General features: G+C 47.3%; 1 protein-coding gene across 1 annotated transcript in view; it reads right to left on the reverse strand.

The window, feature by feature from the left end:
- Window positions 1-20,676, reverse strand: part of LOC112264096 (growth factor receptor-bound protein 2) — a 47,078-nt gene that overhangs the window by 11,756 nt on the left and 14,646 nt on the right. The window contains exon 2 of the mRNA XM_042303422.1: window positions 1,889-1,986. Coding sequence (XP_042159356.1) covers window positions 1,889-1,986 — 98 coding nt within the window. The remainder of the gene's footprint in view (window positions 1-1,888; window positions 1,987-20,676) is intronic.

Genomic DNA, 20,676 nt, shown 5'->3' on the forward strand with positions numbered 1-20,676 from the left:
CACCCTGAGGTAACAGTAACCCTGTGTGTAGAGAGATACTGTGGATATCCTCCTATTATCCCGGTCCTTCCTGCTTTGTGGTGGGGGAGTGCTGCTCTTTGATGAGGTAACACTGACATCCACGGCTACCAGGCTTCCATAAGGGATTCAAAGCCCTTTACACACTATCGAGCCAAACCAAACCATGCTGTGGTGACTTGGCTTTCTTCTCCTCACATGATCCTTTCCACCATGGTAACAGCAACCATGGTGGATGTAACCAGGCCAAGGCCAGCCCTATAGTGAAGTGAGTACTGTTTTTTCATATCCAGCCCCACCATCTGCCTGCCTACTATCCTGGACCCTCCTCCACCAGCTGCTCCTCCATAGAGCAGGTGATTCCCTCCCTCCTGTATTTAGGCCCAGCTGACCAATCAGTCATAGGGTCCTTAAGGCTAATGGACAGTCTCTTCCTGACTGCTATAATAGGGCCCTCTGTATCTGATTGGTTGCGGTGTGAGAGCCCTCTCAGCCCTGAGAGCAGGTGGCGGTGGTGGGGAAGGCGTTCTCACACAGCTGACGACTACACAGGACAAAGTCCCTCTTTGCTACTGTGTGCGTCTGTAGAATATAAAGTACAATCCATCTCTATTTAGTGGCTATCTCAGAATAAGATCCATTTAGTAACCCTGAAGTTTATGTAGAAAGGGCTTCTGTAGGACAGTTACAGTACAATCCATCTCCTATCTGACAGTTACACAAAAGCCCTGTTGCTCGGCTGAAGTCATATTCTTTACTAAATATAGCATGTTGCCTAGAAGGCCAGCATCCCGGAGTCACCTCTTCACTGTGGACGTTGAGACTGGTGTTTTGCGGGTACAATTTAATGAAGCTGCCAGTTGAGGACTTGTGAGGCGTCTGTTTCTCAAACTAGACACTAATGTACTTGTCCCTTTGCTCAGGTGTGCACCGGGGCCTCCCACTCCTCTTTCTATTCTGGTTAGACTGACGAGTTTCAGAAGAAAGTTCTTTGTTTCTGGCCAATGTGTTTTAATGACTCCAACCTAAGTGTATGTAAACTTCTGACTTCAACTGTATGTATGTTCACACACACACAACAATTTCTAAAAACCTGTTTTTGCTTTTTCATTACGGTGTACCGTGTGTAGATTGATAAGGGGGAAAAACATTTTTTTATCCATTTTAGAATAAGGCTGTAACGTTACAAAATGTGGAAAAAGTCAAGGGGTCTGAATACTTTCCCAATGCACTGCATGTTAAGTAGAGAGTATGTAGAAAGATCCACACAGGCTATATTGGGCCAGAGGGCGATTGTGGGGGCAAACCTAATAGGCCTGACGCAGCAGAAACAGACTCTGGAATCAGGACTGACGACGCCACATGATGAGGGATTCTGGGATGCCAAACCGACAACACTGCGACCACATGGATCTCAGAGGCCTATAACCCACAAATGAGCTCTAGAAAGCCAGGTCACTTCCAGGCTAGCTTCCAGACCACAGCAGCAGCATGATGAGACCTTTCTCCCCCTTATCTTCAGACCAGAGGAGCATTTATCCTAGCCACAGGAGTTAGCTAGACTTTGTTTCAAGTGTCTTCCGAATGGTTCCAAACATGGGAACTAGAGCAGTAAATCTGTCTATGAAGTTACTTTTCCCCCCTGATATTTAGCACAAATAAATGCCCTTTGGAAAAAATAAGTTTCACAAACTAGTAGTGGAACCTTCCAACATTAGAACCTCACGTTTGATACCCCAATTTTGAGCTCCAGGTTAAACATGAGGTAATTTGGGGGAGGTGAACGCCGCCATTTTGGCTCTCCAGTTTCATGTGGACTTGTGGCAGGCTCAGATAGGGCAACTGGTATCTAAGGCTGGCTCATACTTACGGGTGTCCCTTCATTTCTATGTAGTTTTTGGGGATGAAGCCTTCTTTCCCATTCAGCTCTGCCTTGTACCAGTTCTGGTCGCATTCTTCATTCAAAACCTGAAGACACAAAACAGAGGGACGATAGTTTGGTCAAAGAGTCACAAATGGTTATAAGCATGGTCGTGACAAACGTAAGACCACAAGACTACATTACTTTTAAAAACTGACAAGAGTGGGTACATGAAAGCCAACATAATGGTGTGGAAACCATTGTATGAGCTAACCACAAATATTATTTAAAGAAATATCATGCAGATCCTCTATATTCATGTACTGCTATGTACATACACGGAGTGAACAAAACATTAGGAACTGCTGATAGACTGACCAGGTGAATCCAGCTGAAAGCTGGGATCCCTTATTGGTGTCACTTGTTAAATCCACTTCAAATCAGTATAAATGAAGGGAGAGAGACAGGTTAAAGAAGGATTTTTAAGCCTTGAGACATGAATTGTGTAAGACAAAAGTGCCTTTCAACAGGGTATGGTAGTAGGTGCCAGGCGAACCGGGTAGAGTCCATGCCCCAACGCATTGAGGCTGTTCTGAGGGCAAAAGGGTTTTGCAACTCAATATTAGGAAGGTGTTCCTAATATTTTGTACAGAGTATTCCCCCCATATGCTCCCAGACTCAGAGACGAAAAGCAAAACATTGCAATTCTAGGACAATACTGCTTAAAATACACCATGCATCCCATAACTGCCATGTACCGTACATATTTCCCCCCTAACCTCCCATACGTCCATTCACAAAGCCTAGCCAGGTGAAAAGACATTCCAGACAGACTGGCCCATCCCAGGCCCCATGAGACCTAGTCCAGGTCAGTCAACCTGACCGTGATCATCTGGAGGCTCCACAGTGGGACCTGACCAGACTGCCACCACGCCACCACTATACCAGACCCAGACCCCCTCCTGTCCCCACAGAGACACCATCTGTCACAACCACTCTGGCCCCGGATCCATCAGCATCAACGGCTGACACTAACACTCCGTAACCGGCCAAGAGAGCTCCCTGAGAGACAACGAGTTACATGGGTTTTTAGGGTTGGATGGAGGAGGATTCCGGTTGATAGAACACACATTGGATTTTAGGTGTGGGTGGGAGTAGTATGAATCTTGGTGGAATTGCTCTTTCTGGATGAGTTTGTTTTGGGAGTGAAAAATTGCTATTGTGTGTCTATAAAGGCAACTTCTACCTAGACAGACTAGTTCAAACAAATGGCCTTACACCTCCACTCTTTATTACCCTGTCCCTGTCGGATGCCAAACCAACTCCGCTTCGGCATGGGACTGTATCGTCTCCCACAAGCAAGACCATCATACCATCATACACTGATGTGACTGGGGAGTGGGGCCTTCAACGTCTCCCACGGTGTCTCCACACTCTACGGTGGATGACCCAGTCATCTTAGTGGAGAGAAATGGCCAGGCTCAGTCTCTTAGCCTTCGCTGGTCTCAGTAAACACCCATTCATCTTAGCTGTCTCTCTCGGCCTCTGCCATGGGGCGATGGCGCCACTCTTACCAGGCCACAAGTGAAATGGACTGCCACTGTAAACACAGAGGACAGGAAACAATGTGCACCAAGCAGGAAGAAACAGACATGGGTTATAGTTTAGGCTTACTAATGTAAATAATAGTGGGTTGTAAATGTATAGGCAGTTGTGATGTCACATATGGGCCAATTTTAAAATGGAGCTAACTGTGCCAGTGATTCCTAAAATGCTTTCTATTGTACCATGATCTTCATCATATCTACTACCGGACAATTCTACCCTAACAGGATGATGCCGAGAATCAGATTGTTCACTTTAAAATGCATGTCAAACAGAAACCAGTGACTGCAAAGTTAAACAAACCATACAACTCTACGCACGAGGACGACTTCTAGCAGTTGCTACTGAAAATGTTACAAAAACACGTTTAGTTGGACTGTGCAGATGCAAAGTTTGGTAACAGTTTGTGCCGTCATTCTGTTACCACATTTTTAATCGGCACCGTTCCTCATGTAAATGGGTTTTTGTAAAATGTTCTGTGGAAATTATTAAGGAAATTTAACGTGGAAAAAGTCATCCTTGTGCAAAGAGTTGACTGCTTTTGTTTGACATAGACATACGTCTCAGCATCATTCTGTAACCGTGGAATTGACCCACTGTTTACCAGAAATATTTGTTCCAAAAAATAACTATACATATGGAACCAGTGTGGTACTAGCTGACCTCCTTTTCCTGTGGAGAGATATCTGAATACATGCAAAATCTGCCCCAATTTCTGTTCAATTGAATTCAAATCTCCCATTGGCAGAGAAGACAGATAAGCAAGCATACAACGCACACACAGAAAGTGACAGATGAGGGGGTGGATACACTTATTTGTTCTGAGGGAGGCTGGTGTGTTTCTACTGTTGGCCTCTGACTGCTTCCCAATCTGCCAATCACACACAGCACCTCCTATAGCACGACCAGCGCAGTGTGTGTGTGGCCCATGCCTCTTTTGAACACTGGCCGGCTGTCCCTCTAAACTCTGCATGACCTCAGACTCCAAAACACGGTAATAACCACTCATGCAGGTTGAGAACGCAGGAGATAAACATACACAGAGAGAGAGAGAGAGAAAGAGAGGGGAGAGAGAGAGAGAGACACAGTGTGACACACAGTTCCACCCTCCACCTCCAGACACACACATCCAGCTGTTCAGTACTGGTGACTCACCCAGTGCACCGTCACAGCCCGTCTGTACCCTGGGGGCTGTGTTGGCCTGAGCAGGATTCTAAAGTGATAGCTACTGCTAGTGATGAAGAGAGGAGTGGTGCTGTAACCTTGTGAAGAGTCAGAGCCAATCCAGTCCTGACAGACACATGTAGGGCCTCTAGTATGACTGAATACTGCTCATACATGAATCTCTGAGGGAGAAGGAGAGGATGAGCTAATGTCTCTATGCCAGTGTAAGTGTGTGTGTGTACATCCATGTACGTGTGCCTGCCTGTGCACTCCCATGTCTGTGTGGAAATGTGCAACACTGTGTCTCTGCGTGTGTGTCTGTGTCTCTCTGTGTGTGTGTGTGTGTGTGTGTGAGCTGGAGGGAAGGAAATGAGGGAGATAATGACTCTCCTCTCCCTCCCCTGAGCGAGGCAAGAGCTCCGGCTGCTGATAAAACTAATTACACCAATGCTAGGAAACAAGGAGCTAGTGCACAGACAGACAGACACAGAGACAGAGACACAGACAGACAGACACACAGACAGACACAGAGACAGACAGACAGACACAGAGACAGAGACAGAGACACAGACAGACAGACAGACAGACAGACAGACAGACAGACAGACAGACAGACAGACAGACAGACAGAGACAGAGACAGAGACACAGACAGACAGACACACAGACAGACACACAGACAGACAGACAGACAGGAGACATGGGGGGGAGACATGTACACAGAAGTAGCGGACGTGTTCTGTACGTGAGCGTGTGTGGTTTGGAGGGCGATATGGGGGTCATAACAGAAGGGTACTGTGGACGTTCTCCACCTTGCTTGCTGACTAGTAAGAACTAGACAGCCCGTTCACATTAACCTTCCAACCCAGCCAGAAGAGTAAGACGTAAGAGAGAGAGTTTCTCTAAAAACATATCTAATCCATGGTTTGGAAGGCAATACCTTTGTTATCCCATTGTTTTTCATTCCTATAAAGACAAAATAAAGGCAATGCGGCCATGCATTTGGCACTACAGCAAAGTGAATTTGAGCCAGGGATTTGTAAAAGCCCAACAAAGACAAGCGCACTTCAAAGAAAGACACAAACAAAACAGACTAGTAAAACCCATCTGACACTGCAATGAAGACAGTGTCAGTCAGTCTTTCTTTTCTGGCTCCCATTAACAGTACATTTTGTTGAACAGTACATCGTTTCATCAGTGGCTGTCTAATTCAGTTTGTCCTTCCCATAAGAGAGGCCGGTAATGTGTTTTAAAGCTGGAAAAACATACATCTGTCTGTCGACTTCATGAAATGAGACCACACCACTCAGTGCTATAATACCATCTGCTAGTTTGATCGTATCAGGCCTAGGGACAGAAACAGAGGTAGCCTAGCTGTCACAATAGGCTGACTGGCCGGGGCAATGACATGCACACACATCTGTCTCTCCTAGCTCTTTCTTCCTGTCTCACACATTGATGCATTCTCTCTCTCTCTCCACATTTCTTGATACCTCTGTGTCCTGCTTCATCGCAATCTCTCCCTTTTCTCTCTCTGTACTACCCCCCTTCTGTCTCCACTTGTCTCTATTTTCTATACAGAAGCACAATGACACTGTGGTATGTATATGTCACCAGCAACCAGCGTGCGTTATAACGGAGGGTGAAGCTGTAAGCACCTGCTTCCCATTCAGCATCCAGAACCATAGTGGCTGTAGTGAATGATATATCTCAGTATGGTAATCTCCTCGCAGAGTGTTACTGGTCGTGGCTGAGGCACGGTCCTCTGGACCGATCTCGTTGCCTTGTTGTAAACCTCTGTAAGGGCGTTGATGCGGTTTCATTTACAAGATCAGGCCCCGGAGTAATCTCCTTCACAGCTGCCACACACACCATCATGATCATCCCAAATCCTCATTCTGCCATCTCCTAAACCAGACGTGATAGTCTTGTGATGGCCCCATTACTGCTGCAGCCGCCGTGCACTGAGGAACCAAGTGTTACAGTGTGTGTGTGTGTGTGTGTGTGTGTGTGAAGAACCACTGTGGTTTTTCAGGAGGAAGGACACCAGATAGGGCTGTGCGTGACATGAGATGAAATTACCTGGGAGGAACACGCTTCACCATGGGTGAACACGCCTATCAATGGCTGTGGGTGGCAAAACCACATGCATGCATGTACGCACACTAACTAAAATGCAGAGACACACACACACACCTTGCATGCCTATCCACATCTAAATATAGGATGCCAATGCAACTGCACCATGTTCTCTCATACTTTAAATAAAATATAAAGTTAATTCATTAAATAAGGTCCCATACAAGAGCATGATGGACGAGGAGTAGAAGGAAGAGAAGGATGGAGGAGAGGGGGGAGAGGGAGGTGGAAGAGGGGGAGAGGGAGGTGGAAGAGGGAGGTGGAAGAGGGGGAGAGGGGGTGGAAGAGGGGGAAGAGGGGGAGAGAGGGAGGTGGAAGAGGGAGGTGGAAGAGGGGGAGAGGGAGGTGGAAGAGGGGGAGAGGGAGGTGGAAGAGGGAGGTGGAAGAGGGGGAGAGGGGGTGGAAGAGGGGGAAGAGGGGGAGAGGGAGGTGGAAGAGGGAGGTGGAAGAGGGGGAGAGGGAGGTGGAAGAGGGAGGTGGAAGAGGGGGAGAGGGTGGAAGAGGGAGGTGGAAGAGGGGGAGAGGGGGTGGAAGAGGGGGTGGAAGAGGGGGAGAGGGAGGTGGAAGAGGGAGGTGGAAGAGGGGGAGAGGGAGGTGGAAGAGGGGGAGAGGGAGGTGGAAGAGGGGGAGAGGGAGGTGGAAGAGGGGGAGAGGGGGAGAGGGAGGTGGAAGAGGGAGAAGAGGGAGGTGGAAGAGGGGGAGAGGGAGGTGGAAGAGGGAGGTGGAAGAGGGGGAGAGGGAGGTGGAAGAGGGGGAGAGGGAGGTGGAAGAGGGAGGTGAAAGAGGGGGAGAGGGAGGTGGAAGAGGGGGAGAGGGAGGTGGAAGAGGGGGAGAGGGGGAGAGGGAGGTGGAAGAGGGAGGTGGAAGAGGGGGAGAGGGGGTGGAAGAGGGGGAAGAGGGAGGTGGAAGAGGGGGAGAGGGAGGTGGAAGAGGGAGGTGGAAGAGGGGGAGAGGGAGGTGGAAGAGGGGGAGAGGGGGAGAGGGAGGTGGAAGAGGGAGAAGAGGGAGGTGGAAGAGGGGGAGAGGGGGAGAGGGAGGTGGAAGAGGGAGGTGGAAGAGGGGGAGAGGGAGGTGGAAGAGGGGGAGAGGGAGGTGGAAGAGGGAGGTGGAAGAGGGGGAGAGGGAGGTGGAAGAGGGGGAGAGGGGGAGAGGGAGGTGGAAGAGGGAGAAGAGGGAGGTGGAAGAGGGGGAGAGGGAGGTGGAAGAGGGAGGTGGAAGAGGGGGAGAGGGAGGTGGAAGAGGGGGAGAGGGAGGTGGAAGAGGGAGGTGAAAGAGGGGGAGAGGGAGGTGGAAGAGGGGGAGAGGGAGGTGGAAGAGGGGGAGAGGGAGGGGAAAGAGGGAGGTGGAAGAGGGGGAGGGGGTGGAGGAGGGGGAAGAGGGAGGTGGAAGAGGGGGAGAGGGAGGTGGAAGAGGGAGGTGGAAGAGGGGGAGAGGGAGGTGGAAGAGGGGGAGAGGGAGGTGGAAGAGGGAGGTGGAAGAGGGGGAGAGGGAGGTGGAAGAGGGGGAGAGGGAGGTGGAAGAGGGAGGTGGAAGAGGGGGAGAGGGAGGTGGAAGAGGGAGATGGAAGAGGAGGGAGAGGGAGGTGGAAGAGGGGGAGAGGGAGGTGGAAGAGGAGGGAGAAGGAGGTGGAAGAGGGGGAGAGGGAGATGGAAAAGGGGGAGAGGGAGGTGGAAGAGGGAGGTGGAAGAGGGGGAAGAGGGAGGTGGAAGAGAGGGGGAGGGGGAAGAGGGGGAAAGGGAGGTGGAAGAGGGGGAGAGAGAGGATAGGGAGGTGGAAGAGGGGGAGAGTGAGGTGGAAGAGAGAGGATAGGGAGGTGGAAGAGGGGGAGAGTGAGGTGGAAGAGAGGGGAGAGTGAGGGGGAAGAGGGGGAGAGTGAGGGGGAAGAGGGGGAGAGTGAGGTGGAAGAGAGAGGAGAGGGAGGTGGAAGAGGGAGGTGGAAGAGGGGGTGGAAGAGGGAGAGAGTGAGGTGGAAGAGAGGGAGAGGGAGGTGGAAGAGGGGGGTTGGAAGAGAGGGAGTTGGAAGAGAGGGAGGTGGAAGTGGGGGAGGGGAGGTCGGAGGGAGTTGGAAGAGAGGGAGGGGAAGTGGAAGAGGGAGTTAGAAGAGAGGGAGGTGGAAGAGGGGGAGAGGGAGGTAGAAGAGAGAGAGAGGGAGGTGGAAGAGAGGGAGAGGGATTTGGAAGAGGGGGAGAGGGAGATGGAAAAGGGGGAGAGGGAGGTGGAAGAGGGGGAGAGGGAGGTGGAAGAGAGGGAGGTAGAAGAGGGGGAAGAGAGAATAGGTCGACCGATTAATTTGGGCCAATTTCAAATTTTCATAACAATCAGTAATCGGCATATTTGGACACCGATTATGGCCGATAACATTGCACTTCACGAGGAGACTGCATGGCAGGCTGACTACCTGTTATGCGAGTGCAGCAAGGAGCCACGGTAAGGTGCTAGCTAGCATTAAACGTATCTTGTAAAAAACAATCAATCTTAACATAATCACTAGTTAACTACACATGGTTGATGATATTACTAGTTTATCTAGCTTGTCCTGCATTGCATATAATCGATGCAGTGCCTGTTAATTTATCATTGAATCATAGCCTACTTCGCCAAAAGGGTGATTTAACAAGCGCATTCACGGAAAAAAGCACTGTCGTTGCACCAATGTGTACCTAACCATAAACATCAACGCCTTTCATAAAATCAATACACAAGTATATATTTTTAAACCTGCATATTTAGTTAATATTGCCTGCTAACATGAATTTCTTTCAACTAGGGAAATTGTGTCACTTCTCTTGCATTCTGTGCAACAGAGTCAGGGTTTATGCAGCAGTTTGGGCCGCCTGGCTCGTTGCGAACTGTGAAGAATATTTCTTCCTAACAAAGACAGCCAACTTCGCCAAATGGGGGATGTTTTCACAAAAGCGCATTTGCGACAAAAGCATAATCGTTGCACGAATGTACCTAAGCATAAATATCAATGCCTTTCAGTATTCAGTATTGTTGTAATTGTCGTTATTACAAATAAACACGCTTTTCAAAATTTAAATCGGCCGATGAATCGGTATCGGGGGTTTTTTTTTTAGTCCTCCAATAATCGGTATCGGCATTGAAAAAAATCATAATCGGTCGACCTCTAGAAGAGAGGGAGTTGGAAGAGAGGGAGTTGGAAGAGAGGGAGAGGGGGGTGAAAGAGAGGTAGAGGGAGGTGGAAGAGGAGGAGAGGGAGATGGAAGAGAGGGAGATGGAAGAGAGGGAGATGGAAGAGATGGAAGAGGGGGAGATGGAAGAGGGGGAGATGGAGATGGAAGAGAGGGAGATGGAAGAGGGGGAGATGGAAGAGAGGGAGAGGGGGTGAAAGAGAGGTAGAGGGAGATGGAAGAGGGGAAGATGGAGATGGAAGAGAGGGAGATGGAAGAGGGGGAGATGGAAGAGAGGGAGAGGGGGTGAAAGAGAGGTAGAGGGAGATGGAAGAGGGGGAGATGGAGATGGAAGAGAGGGAGATGGAAGAGGGGGAGATGGAAGAGGGGAGATGGAAGAGGGGGAGATGGAGATGGGAGATGGAAGAGGGGAGATGGAAGAGGGGGAGAGGGAGATGGAAGAGAGGGAGATGGAAGAGGGGGAGATGGAAGAGGGGGAGAGGGAGATGGAAGAGAGGGAGATGGAAGACGGGGAGAGGGAGATGGAAGAGAGGGAGATGGAAGAGGGGGAGAGGGAGATGGAAGAGAGGGAGATGGAAGAGGGGGAGAGGGAGATGGAAGAGGGGGGCATTTTGCCAATGCAGAGTGTAGTCCAGAGAGGATTGGGAAGGAATCAAACTGCAGGATTATAACCAGGGGTGTGAATTCAATCAGGGAAACAACTCAGCAGACAACAGACTTGCTCTTAAACCTAAATCATATCCACAGGGGTTTCTCTCTTCTATTCCTCTACACCTTCACACTTACTGCCTTCTGCCTCCTAATTGCCCACACTGAAAAAAATAAGAGAGACTTGTGTGTGGTGTTTGAGTGGGGGGAATGTGTGTGTATGTATTTATGTGTTTCAGTGTATGTGTGTGTGTGAGCGTGTTCAGTATGCACAACCAGCCAGGGAACAAGGCATTCAGGGTAAATACTGGTTTCTGGTGCATCATTAATATACATGAGATGGTAGAAGAGAGGGAAGGAGAGACATTTTTTTGCATAATGAAAGAAATATAGAGAGACAGAGAGACAGAGAGACAGAGAGAGAGAGAGAGAGCGAGAGAGAGAGAGAGAGAGAAAAAGAGAGACTTACACACAGAAGGTAAGCTTATCTTTCTCCCTGAGGGAAAAACAGCCAATGTGTCCGTAGAGGCGCGTGGAGAAAGACGGGCGATACCTGACAGAAAACTTAATGAACTATGTGAGGGGAATCAGAGTGTGTGTGTGTGTGTGTGTGTGTGTGTGTGTGTGTGTGTGTGTGTGTGTGTGTGTGTGTGTGTGTGTGTGCATGTTGGGAATCAGGGCAGACAAGAAAATTGATCAACTGCAGAGGGGAACGTGCAAAAGAAATACATTTATATCTACACTGAACAAAAATATAAAAAGCAACATGCAACAATTTCAAAGATTTTACTGAATTACAGTTTATATAAGGGAATCAGTCCATTTAAATAAATTAATTAGGCCCTAATCTATGGATTTCACAGGACTGGGAATACAGATATGCATCGGTTGGACACAGATACCTTTAAAAAAAGGTAGGGGCGTGGATCAGAAAAACAGACAGTATCTGGTAAACACCATTTGCCTCCTGCAGCACGACACATCTCCTTCGCATAGAGTTGTCCAGGCTGTCCATTGTGGCCTGTGTAATGGTGTCCTACTCCTCTTCAATGGCTTGTGAAGTTGCTGGATATTGTCAGGAACTGGAACCCGATCTTGTACACGTCAATCCAGAGCATCCCAAACATGCTTAATGGGTGACATGTCTGGTGAGTATGCAGGCCATGGAAGAACTGGGATATTCTCAGCTCCAGGAATTGTGTACAGACCCTTGCGACATGGGGCCGTGCATTATCATGCTGAAACATCAGGTGATGGCAGCGGATGAATGGCACGACAATGGGCCTCAGGATCTCATCACGGTATCTCTATGCATTCAAATTGCCATCGATAAAATGCAATTGTGTTTGTTGTCCGTAGCTTATGCCTGCCCATATCACAACCCCACTGCCACCATGGGGCACTCTGTTCACAAAGTTGACATCCGCAAACCGCTCGCTCACATGACGCCATCTGCCCGGCACAGCTGAAACAGGGATTCATCCGTGAAGAGCACAATTCTCCAGCGTGCCAGTGGCCATCGAAGGTGCGCATTTGCCTATTGAAGTTGGTTACTACGCTGAACTGCGGGCAGGTCAATACCCTGGTGAGGACGACGCACACACAGATGACCTTCCCTGAGAGAGCATGCAGATGAGCTTCCAACAGGTTTCTGCCAGTTTGTGCAGAAATACTTTGGTTGTGGAAACCCACAGTTTCAACAGCTGTCCGGGTGGCTGGTCTCATACGATCCCCCAGGTGAAGAAGCTGGATGTGGAGGTCCTGGGCTGGCGTGGTTACATGTGGTTTGCAGTTGTGAGGCCAGTTGGACGTACTGTCAAATTCTCTAAAACAACGTTGGAGGCGGCGTATGGTAGAGAAATTAACATTCAATTCTGTGACAACAGCTCTGATGGACATTCCTGTAGTCAGCATGCCAATTGCATGCTCCCCCAAAACTTGAGACAACTTGGCATTGTGTTGTGTGACAAAACTGCACATTTTAGAGTGGCCTTTTATTGTCCCCAAGGTGACCCATCATGCTGTTTAACAGGTTATTGATATGCCACACCTGTCAGGTGGATTGACTATCTTGGCAAAGGAGAAATACTCACTACCAGGGACGTAAACACAATGCTACACAACATTTGATAGAAATAAGCTTTTTGTGCATATGGAACATTTCTGGGATCTTTTATAACACTTTACATGTTGCGTTTATATTTTTGTTCGGTACATTTCTTTTCCACGAAGAGCCTCTACTTAAACTCATAAGAATCTGCTTTGTCTCCACAAAAACGTACAAATAGTGCTTTAGGCAGCGATTTACAGAAGCATACTGTGGGAATTGGTACAGTGAACAACGAGGTGCATTTCCATGTACAGCACAGTGATTTGCATCCGTTTAGATCTCTGAAAACAAACAACTATGACACGTCTACGACATTATCCAACCCACTGCTTTATGAAAATAGCAACATTAAGCATCGATGCATTCTTTGCATAGTAACATGGTACCTAGCGTGTCTACAACATCATCCAAACTACTGCTTTGTGGAAATAGCAACACTAAAACATTGATGCATAGTATAATAGCATGGTGTACAAAGCAGTGGTGTATTTATTTTATTTTTTATTTTTTATTTCACCTTTATTTAACCAGGTAGGCAAGTTGAGAACAAGTTCTCATTTACAATTGCGACCTGGCCAAGATAAAGCAAAGCAGTTCGACAGATACAACGACACAGAGTTACACATGGAGTAAAACAAACATACAGTCAATAATACAGTATAAACAAGTCTATATACAATGTGAGCAAATGAGGTGAGAAGGGAGGTAAAGGCAAAAAAGGCCATGGTGGCAAAGTAAATACAATATAGCAAGTAAAACACTGGAATGGTAGTTTTGCAATGGAAGAATGTGCAAAGTAGAAATAAAAATAATGGGGTGCAAAGGAGCAAAATAAATAAATTAATTAAATACAGTTGGGAAAGAGGTAGTTGTTTGGGCTAAATTATAGGTGGGTTATGTACAGGTGCAGTAATCTGTGAGCTGCTCTGACAGTTGGTGCTTAAAGCTAGTGAGGGAGATAAGTGTTTCCAGTTTCAGAGATTTTTGTAGTTCGTTCCAGTCATTGGCAGCAGAGAACTGGAAGGAGAGGCGGCCAAAGAAAGAATTGGTTTTGGGGGTGACTAGAGAGATATACTTGCTGGAGCGTGTGCTACAGGTGGGAGATGCTATGGTGACCAGCGAGCTGAGATAAGGGGGGACTTTACCTAGCAGGGTCTTGTAGATGACATGGAGCCAGTGGGTTTGGCGACGAGTATGAAGCGAGGGCCAGCCAACGAGAGCGTACAGGTCGCAATGGTGGGTAGTATATGGGGCTTTGGTGACAAAACGGATTGCACTGTGATAGACTGCATCCAATTTGTTGAGTAGGGTATTGGAGGCTATTTTGTAAATGACATCGCCAAAGTCGAGGATTGGTAGGATGGTTAGTTTTACAAGGGTATGTTTGGCAGCATGAGTGAAGGATGCTTTGTTGCGAAATAGGAAGCCAATTCTAGTTTTAACTTTGGATTGGAGATGTTTGATATGGGTCTGGAAGGAGAGTTTACAGTCTAACCAGACACCTAAGTATTTGTAGTTGTCCACGTATTCTAAGTCAGAGCCGTCCAGAGTAGTGATGTTGGACAGGCGGGTAGGTGCAGGTAGCGATCGGTTGAAGAGCATGCATTTAGTTTTACTTGTATTTAAGAGCAATTGGAGGCCACGGAAGGAGAGTTGTATGGCATTGAAGCTTGCCTGGAGGGTTGTTACCACAGTGTCCAAAGAAGGGACAGAAGTATACAGAATGGTGTCGTCTGCGTAGAGGTGGATCAGAGACTCACCAGCAGCAAGAGCGACCTCATTGATGTATACAGAGAAGAGAGTCGGTCCAAGAATTGAACCCTGTGGCACCCCCATAGAGACTGCCAGAGGTCCGGACAGCAGACCCTCCGATTTGACACACTGAACTCTATCAGAGAAGTAGTTGGTGAACCTGGCGAGGCAATCATTTGAGAAACCAAGGCTGTCGAGTCTGCCGATGAGGATGTGGTGATTGACAGAGTCGAGAGCCTTGGCCAGATCAATGAATACGGCTGCACAGTAATGTTTCTTATCGATGGCGGTTAAGATATCGTTTAGGACCTTGAGCGTGGCTGAGGTGCACCCATGACCAGCTCTGAAACCAGATTGCATAGCAGAGAAGGTATGGTGAGATTTGAAATGGTCGGTAATCTGTTTGTTGACTTGGCTTTCGAAGACCTTAGAAAGGCATGGTAGGATAGATATAGGTCTGTAGCAGTTTGGGTTTAGAGTGTCCCCCCCTTTGAAGAGGGGGATAACCGCAGCTGCTTTCCAATCTTTGGGAATCTCAGACGACACGAAAGAGAGGTTGAACAGGCTAGTAATAGGGGTGGCAACAATTTCGGCAGATCATTTTAGAAAGAAAGGGTCCAGATTGTCTAGCCCGGCTGATTTGTAGGGGTCCAGATTTTGCAGCTCTTTCAGAACATCAGCTGAACGGATTTGGGAGAAGGAGAAATGGGGAAGGCTTGAGCGAGTTGCTGTTGGGGGTGCAGTGCTGTTGACCGGGGTAGGAGTAGCCAGGTGGAAAGCATGGCCAGCCGTAGAAAAATGCTTATTGAAATTCTCAATTATGGTGGATTTATCAGTGGTGACAGTGTTTCCTATCTTCAGTGCAGTGGGCAGCTGGGAGGAGGTATTCTTATTCTCCATGGACTTTACAGTGTCCCAGAACTTTTTTGAGTTAGTGTTGCAGGAAGCAAATTTCTGCTTGAAAAAGCTAGCCTTGGCTTTTCTAACTGCCTGCGTATAATGGTTTCTAGCTTCCCTGAACAGCTGCATATCACGGGGGCTGTTCGATGCTAATGCAGAACGCCATAGGATGTTTTTGTGTTGGTTAAGGGCAGTCAGGTCTGGGGAGAACCAAGGGCTATATCTGTTCCTGGTTCTAAATTTCTTGAATGGGGCATGTTTATTTAAGATGGTTAGGAAGGCATTTAAAAAAAATATCCAGGCATCCTCTACTGACGGGATGAGATCAATATCCTTCCAGGATACCCCGGCCAGGTCGATTAGAAAGGCCTGCTCGCTGAAGTGTTTCAGGGAGCATTTTACAGTGATGAGTGGAGGTCGTTTGACCGCTGACCCATTACGGATGCAGGCAATGAGGCAGTGATCGCTGAGATCTTGGTTGAAGACAGCAGAGGTGTATTTAGAGGGCAAGTTGGTTAGGATGATATCTATGAGGGTGCCCGTGTTTAAGGCTTTGGGGAGGTACCTGGTAGGTTCATTGATAATTTGTGTGAGATTGAGGGCATCAAGTTTAGATTGTAGGATGGCTGGGATGTTAAGCATGTTCCAGTTTAGGTCACCTAGCAGCACGAGCTCTGAAGATAGATGGGGGGCAATCAGTTCACATATGGTGTCCAGAGCACAGCTGGGGGCAGAGGGTGGTCTATAGCAGGCGGCAACGGTGAGCGACTTGTTTTTAGAGAGGTGGATTTTTAAAAGTAGAAGTTCAAATTGTTTGGGTACAGACCTGGATAGTAGGACAGAACTCTGCAGGCTATCTTTGCAGTAGATTGCAACACCGCCCCCTTTGGCAGTTCTATCTTGTCTGAAAATGTTGTAGTTTGTAATTAAAATGTCAGAATTTTTGGTGGTCTTCCTAAGCCAGGATTCAGACACAGCTAGAACATCCGGGTTGGCAGAGTGTGCTAAAGCAGTGAATAGAACAAACTTAGGGAGGAGGCTTCTAATGTTAACATGCATGAAACCGAGGCTACTACTACAGAAGTCGTCAAAAGAGAGCGCCTGGGGAATAGGAGTGGAGCTAGGCACTGCAGGGCCTGGATTCACCTCTACATCGCCAGAGGAACATAGGAGGAGTAGAATAAGGGTGCGGCTAAAAGCAATAAGAATTGGTCGTCTAGAACGTCTGGAACAGAGAGTTAAAGGATGTTTCTTGGGGCGATAAAATAGCATCAAGGTATAATGTACAAAGGTATGGTAGGATGTGAATACAGTGGAGGTAAACCTAGGTATTGAGTGATGAAGAGAGAGATATTGTCTCTAGAAACATCCTTGAAACCAGGAGATGTCGTTGCATGTGTGGGTGGTGGAACTAATAGGTTGGATAAGGTATAGTGAGCAGGACTAGAGGCTCTACAGTGAAATAAGCCAATAAACACTAACCAGAACAGCAATGGACAAGGCATATTGACATTAAGGAGAGGCATGCTTAGTCGAGTGATCAAAAGGGTCCGATGAGTGGAGAGGTTGGTTGGGGGTCACGGCGATTTAGACAGCTAGCCAGGCCATCGGTAGCAAGCTAGCATAGGATGGAGGTCTGTTATTAGCCACCTCTTGCGTTCCGTCAGTAGATTAGTGGGGTTCCGTGTGGTAGAGGGGATTAATCCAAATCACACAACAACAACAAAAATAAAAACAATATATATAGTTATAGAGGCCCAAGAAGAAAACATAATAATAATAAAAATAAATAAATAAATAGTCCGATTGTCTATTCAGATAGCAGCCGATAAGACAGCTAACGGTTAGCAGGCCGCAGATGGGCGTTCAGGTAACGTCGCGACGGAGGAGCCAGCCGGATAACTCCTTCGGGTAGATAACGTCGGCAGTCCAGTTGTGAAGGCCCGGTGGGGCTCCGCGTAGGCAGTAAAACGGGTCCGGATAGGTGACTGCAGCCCACGAGTGATTGATGGAACTCAGGAGTGATTGACGGAGCTGGCTAGCTCCGGAATAATTGATGTTTGCTCCGGAATTGACGAAAGCCGATAGTCAAACGGATAGCAGCTAGCTAGCTGTGAGATCCAGGTATGAATGTCCAGAGAGCGGTTGAAATCCAGGGACGTGGAGAGAAACATTGGTCCGGTATGTTCCGTTCCGAGCCGCGCTGCGCCGTACAAAACTGGCGATAGATTTTCGAGCTAAAGGATAGCTGGAGACCACAAACCGTGGTTAGCTGAATACTAACGATTTGCCAGTAAAGAAGCTAACTAGCTTCTGATTAGCTTCTGGGCTAGCTTCTGGCTAGTTTCTGGCTAGCTTCTTGGAGTTTCTGGCAAGCTTCTTGGAGGATTACAGATTTGAGGTAAATAATACTTTTTTATAAATATAAATTGGTGAGGCGGGTTGCAGGAGAGTGTTTTGAAGATGAGTTGATGGAAAATTTAAATTTAAAAAATGTATGTGAAATAAGTTGTAAATATATATATATATACGGGACACGACAAGACGAGGACAAAAGACGTCTGAACTGCTATGCCATCTTGAAAATTTGCATGTATGCCCCTACATCACGACACAATCCTCTAGTTGGAATGAATATTGCATTGCCAGTTGACACACATCCAAGCCTTCACTTGGATAAAGTCAGTGGTAATCGAGGTTCATTACGCAACCGTATAGTTTTCTGGGATTTTGGATTGTGCCAAGAGCCTAGCCTGTAGCAGCTGTGGCCTTGCCTTCCTGGAGAGTTATGTGCTGCTGTGTCTCCCTCTGCCCCCTGTCCTGGTTCTGCCCGGTTGGCACCGGTCCCAGCCTCTGTTTTGGGGCTAATCCATGAGGTCTATTTATCCTATGTCGGTTGAGGGGATAAAGGGCGAGGAGCGACAGCTAAACCACTAATCCAGCTACAGCACTGGGACACTTTTAACGAGATCCCAGATTGGGGCTGTCTGGATTACAAAGAAAGAAAGAGTGACAGAGAGTGTGAAAGAGCAGACCCATTAGGTTCCGACAAGCAGTCCCAACAAGCTCACTCAGACTAGAGAGGCTCAGTGTAGGGGACAGGCCTCTGAATCTAGTCTGCCCAGATGGCCCCTCTCAGACACTCCCCCCCTGGGAGGGCTTTCTATCTATGTCTGCAAACTGTCAACAACAGTAGAGTTTCAGGGTCAGGACAGAGACAGAGAGAGAGAGAGGGAGAGACCTTTTGTTTATTATCTATTTCACTTGCTTTGGCAATATAAACATATGTTTTCCATGCCAATAAAGCCATTAACTTGAATTGAGAGAGAAAGCAGAATCGACAGGAGCTTTTAATGCAGGAGAAAGCACACACTAGAGGTCGACCGATTAATCTGAATGGCCGATTAATTAGGGCCGATTTCAAGTTTTCATAACAATCGGAAATCTGTATTTTTGGGCGCCGATTTTTATTTTTATACCTTTATTTAACTAGGCAAGTCAGTTAAGAACACATTCTTATTTTCAATGACGGCCTAGGAATGGTGGGTTAACTGCCTTGTTCAGGGGCAGAACAACATATTTTCACCTTGTCAGCTCGGGGGATCCAATCTTGCAGCATTACAGTTAACTAGTCCAACGCAATAACGACCTGCTTCTCTCTCGTTGCACTCCACAAGGAGACAAGGAGCCTGTTGCGCGAATGCATTAAGCCAAGGTAAGTTGCTAGCTAGCTAGCATTAAACTTATCTTATAAAAAACTGGTGTTGTGTTGCTGGTTCGAGCGAGGAGAGGGACGGAAGCTATTCTGTTACACTTGCAATACTAAAGTGCCTATAAGAACATCCAATAGTCAAAGGTTAATGAAATACAAATGGTATAGAGGGAAATAGTCCTATAATTCCTATAATAACTACAATCTAAAACGTCTTACCTGAGAATATTGAAGACTCATGTGAAAAAGGAACCAACAGCTTTCATATGTTCTCATGTTTCTTACATAGCACATATTGCACTTTTACTTTCTTCTCCAACACTTTGTTTTTGCATTATTTAAACCAAATTGAACATGTTTCATTATTTACTTGAGGCTAAATTGATTTTATTGATGTATTATATTAAGTTAAAATAAGTGTTCATTCAGTATTGTTGTAATTGTCATTATTACAAATACATGTTCTTTTTAAATCATCCGATTAATCGGCATCGGCTTTTTGGGCCCTCCAATAATCGGTATCGGCGCGGAAAAATCATAATCGGTCGACCTCTAGCACACACACACACACACACAAAACACATGCACGCCACAAGCTAACCCCTTTACCCTGCTCTCTGCCCTGCTCCACTGACTGGTGTAGTGAGTTGTATGACGTCTACCACTTGTGAAGGAGCTCAGGGGTTACTTAGGGGAGGAATGAGTCACTCTGGTGTACCTCTAATGACACAGCAGGCAGCCGGGCCTGGGTACGTTAGAGCTAGCGTAAACAAGTTAGCGGGGTAATGCTAACTGACTCACCCCAGGTGACAGACGAGCAGATGCTACAGGGGTAACTGCAACTGATCCTATTTTGAGGAGAACTATTGAACTAGGTTATGCTTTACAAAGGGAGCGATGACCGGGAACACTGACGGTTTGACAGTCTGCGGTCTTTCCCGTGTTTCGGTACGTGGGTGTGTGTGTGCTGTGTGTGCTGTGGTTGCAGTCACATTTCTTTACACGGTGGGATGGAGCATGAATTTGCACATCCAATAAAATGTGCTAACGATGAGTGCAAATCCATTTAGCCTATTGTCTTCTTTTAGTGGAAGTGATTTACAAAAGTAAACATTCTAGCAATATGCTGGCTACTGTCGATAGTCTGCAAAAAGAAAGCTACAAAAAGACACGTAGCATTAGTCTTGGCTAGACTACTGTAGCCATTTTGTTGATCCCTGCCTACAGACAGAAACTAAAACAAGAGGCTCCCACGCTGAGGTCTGTCCAACGCTGGTCCGACCAAGCTGACTCCACACTCCAAGACTGCTTCCATCACGTGGACTGGGATATGTTTCGTATTGCGTCAGATAACAACATTGACGAATACGCTGATTTGGTGTGCGAGTTCATTAGAACGTGCGTTGAAGATGTCGTTCCCATAGCAATGATTAAAACATTCCCTAACCAGAAACCGTGGATTGATGGCAGCATTCGCGTGAAACTGAAAGCGCGAACCACTGCTTTTAATCAGGGCAAGGTGTCTGGTAACATGACCGAATACAAACAGTGCAGCTATTCCCTCCGCAAGGCTATCAAACAAGCTAAGCGTCAGTACAGAGACAAAGTAGAATCTC

Source organism: Oncorhynchus tshawytscha, linkage group LG02 (genome assembly GCF_018296145.1).
Source record: "Oncorhynchus tshawytscha isolate Ot180627B linkage group LG02, Otsh_v2.0, whole genome shotgun sequence".
NCBI classification, from domain to species: domain Eukaryota; kingdom Metazoa; phylum Chordata; class Actinopteri; order Salmoniformes; family Salmonidae; genus Oncorhynchus; species Oncorhynchus tshawytscha.